Below are 6,717 nucleotides of genomic sequence, written 5' to 3'. Positions count from 1 at the left end.
ATTCTTTCTCTAGCGGCTCCGCCCTCCACGGCGGACGAAGTCGAGTTTGCTAGAGATGCGAGTACTCCCTAAATTACGTAATACATTCTCATGCCCTAAAAAGGGAAATATGCGCCTACTGTTGAGAGGAGTGGAATTCAAACGGCAAGGACTCCTGTGTACATTAGCCTACGTCTTGGAGGACAAGTTCTGCTTTTGGTTCGACAGATGGAGAATAATGAATAATTAAAGTGTATTTCCCTAATAGGAACTATGATCTGTCGATAACGACATGCCAAATATATTAATTTCATTAAAAATAATAAAATATTCATATTTTTTCATCTGAACTTTTATTGGAAGTCCACATAAATGTAGTTCAGTATGGTTTAATTAACATCCGTAATAATAAAAAATACAAAAGTAAACCAGTACTAAATCCCAGCAGATATAGTCTACCTAACATCACCATGTAGGCCTAGATTCAAAATGTTATTTTAGAAAGCACAAACCACAATTATTTCTTTACAAAACCAAGACTGAGCTGAACAAAGTAACGCACATTTTTTCAATTCTATCTTCCCCTTGCCCTTACACCCTGAAATAACATTTTCAGTGGCTTGAAAACCAACTGCCAGGCAAAGTAGCTAAGGAATTCCCACATATCCCAAGAGGGGCTACAAGACAGCAGCTCATTTCCTAAAAAGGAAGTGACCAAAATGAAAGAATCAAGGAAGTTACTCTGTGAACCATAAGCTAAACATACAAGGGCTTGACACGTTTGCCTTCTAGTTATGAGGTATTACACTGTCTGCATATGACCACAACCATCTGAAAAAAGACACAAAGCTTCGTACCGCTCTCGGTATTACATGTTGAAAGTATGAGAGTGTTGAACAAAGTTCAAGGAAGCTCTGAGTCTGAACCCACCCACGACCACACAAATGGACACACCACAGAATTACCACCAATTACAGCGTCAGTTCCGGAAAATATGGGTTCATCTTACCACATTACAATACAACAACCCAACCCAACCCAACTAGTTTCGATTGCCTGAACATCTTTTTTTCTCCCTTTATTGAAGCAGTTGAACACAGCTACCAGAAAGGAGGTTTGATAACTTATCTTTGCTTGATTTTACTTTCCTTTTCCACATTTTTCCAATGGATCGTCTTTTACATTAACAACCAAATATGCAACACACTGTACACTGTACAGTAGAAATAGGAGAACACCTATTACAAAAGCAACAACGGGATCCCCACATTGCACATCACATCACTAGTCTCCCAGAGCAGTCGTGAATCTAAACATCAAACTGAATATAGACATCAAGAGAGGGGGGAACCGGGCAGTTCGCTTCCGGTCTCAAGTTACTGACAAGTCGCTCCCGTGTGTGTGTGTGTGTGTGTGTGTGTGTGTGTGTGTGTGTGTGTGTGTGTGTGTGTGTGTGAGTGTGTGTGTGTGTGTGTGTGTGTGTGTGTGTGTGTGTGTGTGTGTGTGTGTGTGTGTGTGTGTGTGTGTGTGTGTGTGTGTGCGTGTGTGCGTGTGTTCTGGGGAATGTGAGCAGACAGGTCAAGATGGATGGGTGGTCTTTCCTTGGCCAGCCCCTCTCTTCTACCGCAGATAACATCAGCTGTAGAAGGCTGTACATGTTTGTATGGCTCTGAGAATGTCCTGATATAGCAGTGTAGGCAACTCTTGTATTGACCAGAAAAAATGTTAGTTCTGGGCTAAATCATTCACATATTTTCACCTTTATCACACTGCTAGAACCCGTGAAGTATTTAACAAGCTGCATGGTGTTAAGAATCCTTGATCCAGAACCTATTTATGAATTATCATAAGGAGGCCCAAACACTCTCTACTGTCTGCACAACAGAGAAACACCCATAAGTTATTAATGAAAGAAAATAATGATGAATAATGACCAATCTGACTATTAATCATATCACAATGTGTTAGCAGGGTATACACATTGGAATGTGTATCTATAAACGGTCCTCTTTAGGTAAATCATATTTACCTAAAGATCATTCCCGTTAAGCGGGACATACTGTATCAAGTGAAAGAGTCAGTGCTGCTATCTATGGGTGAGTTTGAGAGATGCAGCCGTGGACTTCAAATTGAACTTCTTCAGGCCTAGTAAGCTTAATATGGGCCTAGTCTCACCAGACCTCACGGTTTCAAGAGCCGGCCCAGTTGGTTGGTACCAACCAGGTACCCACCATGCAGGATAATAATTGAGATATTCCAACATTTGGCCCATTGCAACAAAAAAAACAATTACTCAATGCAAAAATGTTGACACATTTATTGCCACGTATTGAATGGTGAAAGCTTATCTGCATGAGAGTTTACAGTGCATTGCATAGGTCCTTTAAAGCCACATTCCTTAAATAGTGAATTTAGTATTTCTCCCCCCCCCGCCCCCTCCTGACTCAGTTCCTTAGATCATATTTAACAGGGTCAGCTGTGCTGGGGCGTCCCGTAGTAGACTCTACGTTGGAGTGCAGCTGTCCCCTTCTGGGGCGTAGAGGGGCTTCCCCTAATCCCGGCCCCAGCTGGGATGGGAGGACCCCCGGACGTTGTGTAAGAGGGTTTCCCAGTTAAAGTGGAAAACCAACGCTGTCATCTACTCCCGGAAGCTTCTGGTGTCATCTGTCTGACCATGTGATGAGTTGGAGACTGTGTCGTGACCATTTGGTTCCTGTTTTTGTCAGGAACCGTTGGTAATTGAGGTTTAGCGCAGTGTTTCTCAACATTCAGGTGCAGACTACATCTGCTGTTGCAAGCCTATGCATATGGGGTCATGGGAAATTGCTGATTTATAAGCTGTAAATATTGGATAATACATAAAAAACAACAACTATAATTTCAAAGGTTTGAAGGGTCTCATACATATCCTATAGGCCTCTGTTGAGACTGTATATACAGTACTAACAGACAGCAGGGAGAAAACTTATTCCGATCACTTAATGTGGTGCTATGCACATCTGCTCACCGGGTCATTGCTATTACAGGCAGATGTGGATTTGGTCAAACCGATGTGTGTGAATGGAAGCAGATGCCCAAAACGGTCAAAAATGTCAGATGTGAAGATGAGGTCACAGGCCAAACAAGTTTCAGAACCCCTTTTTTACAGTAAGTTTCCTTACTTTGTACGTGGCATATGTTTAAACAATGGGTTTGAAATTGTGAACAATTTTATCAACAACATCACTGTATCTATTACAACATTTTTGTTAATGTCATCAGATGAAACATAATATTGTTCCCTAAGGGTTATTCTATTGAAACAGATGGTTTCATAATCAAATCATTTTTCTGTGTTTTTTGCTAGTATTCTGACTCTTGGCAATACTAAATATGTCCATATATGGGTTTCTTCAGCTTGGTGTTTAGTTCCTAGAATCTGTTTTACTTACTGTGGCCCGCAACAACTCTCTTGTCGGGCTGGTTAGATGGAGTTCACTCCACAAATGTTGGTACAACATTACTAGAGTATTAGAATTCTAGTTTCCGGAGCTGCCACTTAGCAGTAAATAAGGTGGAGATTAAAATACATGAATCATTAACCATACCATTGCAAAATATAAACACATTTATTCAAATGAAAAGCAGCAAAAGAGTAAAGCAAAAACATCTACAATGAAGTACAAAAATAATTCTCAGATCTGCAGATGATATTGCTTAAAATATCAACACAAAAAACCAAACCCACTTAAAACCAAGCACAGCACTACCTACATTCCGGACTGAATGAACCCAAGACAGCATGAAATCCATCGCTCGCACACACACACACACACACACACACACACACACACACACACATCCACAGTCGCACACACCCCCACACACAGCAGATATAGTGTGTATTGTGAGGAGTTCACTTCACAGGAGCCAGCATGGGGCTAGCTGTGAAGGAGGATAGGCCGGTTTTCTCCGCTATCCACTGGTTGTAGTTGGTCACCATGGTGTACACGCCAGGCCGATTCTCCCTTGCGCAACCCTCGCCCCAGCTGACGATGCCGAAGAGGTACAGCCTGTCATCTACTTCACACACCAGAGGTCCTCCTGAGTCTCCCTGTGGTAAACAAGTAGACGGAGCGGGAAAAAAAATCATGAAAAAAACTAAACATAAAAAAACATCATAATCGTCAACTCCACAGGTTTGGACTTGCGTGATACATACCTCACACGCGTCCTGACTCCAATCCGGACGAGCAGCACAAAACATATTCCCTGTGATGAGGTGGCCGTAATAGTCCTTATTCTGACACACGTCCTGAGCCAAGAGAAGGACCTTGGCTTGTCTGAGGTACTGGGAGTTATACCACAGGCCTGGAGAAATCCAACACAAAACAAACCAATACTTTTTAGAAGAGCTGTTCACAGATCAGCAATGTTCTGTACGAGTATATGTGCATGGAACTTGTAGGTAATGCACCTTGCTGCTCTTTTCCATAGCCTGCTATCTCACATTGGATCCCGGACTGGAGCCTATGCCCGGGCGGTGGGAGACAGACCGTCCTGACCGACCTGGTCTCATTTGCACACTGCCCAGGCCTCCCCCTCAACCTCAGCAGAGCTGGAGAAAAGCAAATCATAAGAAACTCAAATTCAAAAAGTTTAAAAAAAGCCCCATCAAATTCACGATCAAAGATTTCAAGACACAGTGTGTCGGAGGAAATCCTACCAATGTCGTTGTTGTAGCTCCCCTCGCTGTTGTCAAAATCCTCATGGACAAACACTTCATCCACCTGGAACGCCTGCTCCGAGTATGGCACGGTCTCGTTCAACGCACTCTTCCCCAAAATGACGGATAGGCGGCGAGCTTTGGTCGCCAAACTGGTTTGGGGAAAAAACACACGAATGAGTAATGAACATCAGGATCGTCCCGCCAGCCATTGCACCTGCTGGAGTGACTGCTGGTGTTGAGCATGTCCCGGTTCTCACCCGTCCGGGAAGCAGTGGGCGGCCGTCAGCACCCAGCAGGGGGAGATCAGGCTTCCCCCGCACCGGAATAGCCTCTGCTTGGATTTGCTCCTCCAGAATATGGCAGCCACCCAAGGGTGGGATTCCACAGTGGCTATGGTCCCGCCAACGATCTTCATCTGCCTGTTGCTCCGTCTCCCACATGTTGATGCTGCGTGAGAGATGAACACCGTTAAGTACATGTCCAAACATGTCCAAACATGTACATGTTTGTAGAGTACAACTTTGCAGAACAACCTCAAATGAAGTATTTCCAACACATGGACCTTACCTCTTGGTGGTTCAGGGGATGGATTTAAAGTTGGGGAAGGATCTTCCGAAACACCACCTTTAACATCACAACGTGAATAGTCAACCAACGGAGATGAGACTCACACAAATATATAGGTTACTCACATCTGTACATCTGTACATCTGTTCATCTGTACCAAGCATAGCAGACTTACCTGGCTGAACGTTGCAGCGGGGAATTCTGCAATACTCTCGGGCCGGGGCGCCATCTTTCATGATGTAACACCAGGGACGCAGTCTGAACTGTAGATTTCTGGGGGAACCCAAACATTGAATAAACATTTCGGACCACATAGTCCCTTAGTGAAGAGTCTGTTGGGCGTATTGGTGTCCAACCTGCAGTAGTTGTGTCTTCCTGAATTCACATCCGATGTAAAGAAGGACAAGAAGGCCTCTCTGGTATTTAAGTCCCATTCCAGACATGTTCTCCCGCTCCTTGATTTGGACCTGGTGCCTCTATAGTACAGCCCCATGCCATTCATACAGCTGTCACTGGAGTCTATAGATAGGGAATGGCCCAAATGGTACAGAAAGGATTCTAACAACTAATTTACGAGAAAAAGTTTTAGAGAGCAAAATTAAAAGCAAGGAGTTTCACTTACCAGTTTCACAGTTGTCACCTACGAAACCATCAGGGCACAAGCAAAACATGTGATCTTCTCCTAGCAGAGATGTAACAGATGTGCCTCCATTCTGGCAGATTCCTCCTGAAAAAGACGAATGAAGCAGAGTTTTAGATACAGTATGCCTCTCTACTGGATGCAGAGGAACCAGGTGACCTTCCAGAGAGCTTCAAGTGAGGAAAGGTGGCTTACCTGAACGTCCATACAACACTGACCTCTCTTTCCTTAATAATCCCTAAAGAGAAACAGAAGAAGATTACTTTAAGCCTCATTAAAAACAGGCAAAAAACATTTACTTTTCAAGCATACAATACTGCAATATTATTTTGTTAAAAGCAAGTAAAGTAAAAAAAAAAGTAAAAGTAGCGAGATGTCATCCTTACTGCATCTGTGGTGGATAATGAGGCCAGGGCGCACAACAGAAAACCAAGCCCTGTTGTTACATGCATTTCGTCCTAGCAGAGAGAATCAGGTCCAAATGTGAGACTACGGATTCACATCTGCATGACTGTGCTTGCAGGGTCTGCTATGTCTTCTGAGTTGTGCATGTGTTAGGCAGGGGCAGAGATATGATTGGCTTACGACAAACAAGCCTTAGCTACTGCCCATTTCGTGTGAAGAAATCTTTTGGCAGACCATAATAGGATGAGTCATGCTTCCTATTAAAAAAAAATCCTTAATTCTTTGCTTGGAAATATGGAAATGATGATAAAATATGTTAACATGCAAACAAATGACTATCTCACACTCTCACACAATACCATTTAATAAAACAGTTGATATTAGTGTATTATAGTATTAGAGTTATAGTGTTGGATAT

At 43.1% G+C, this 6,717-nt stretch overlaps 1 protein-coding gene across 1 annotated transcript; it reads right to left on the bottom strand.

Annotated features, from left to right (window-relative positions):
* Positions 1-3,707: 3,707 nt before the first annotated feature.
* On the bottom strand, positions 3,708-6,346 carry LOC311366515 (urokinase-type plasminogen activator-like; the record flags this gene model as incomplete). The annotated part of the gene is made up of 11 exons (XM_084485302.1): positions 3,708-4,072; positions 4,181-4,329; positions 4,436-4,576; positions 4,685-4,836; positions 4,945-5,134; positions 5,255-5,311; positions 5,430-5,527; positions 5,611-5,773; positions 5,877-5,981; positions 6,090-6,132; positions 6,281-6,346. The coding sequence occupies 11 exons, from the start codon at positions 6,344-6,346 to the stop codon at positions 3,875-3,877; spliced, it is 1,362 nt and encodes a 453-aa protein (XP_084341428.1). The 3' UTR covers positions 3,708-3,874.
* Between the last annotated feature and the right edge of the window lie 371 nt (positions 6,347-6,717).

This window comes from Micromesistius poutassou (assembly GCF_964030765.1).
Source record: "Micromesistius poutassou genome assembly, chromosome: 21".
In the NCBI taxonomy this organism is placed as follows: Eukaryota; Metazoa; Chordata; class Actinopteri; order Gadiformes; family Gadidae; genus Micromesistius; species Micromesistius poutassou.
The sequence above is the reverse complement of the archived record's forward strand: the minus strand, read 5'-3'. Positions and strand labels throughout refer to the sequence as shown.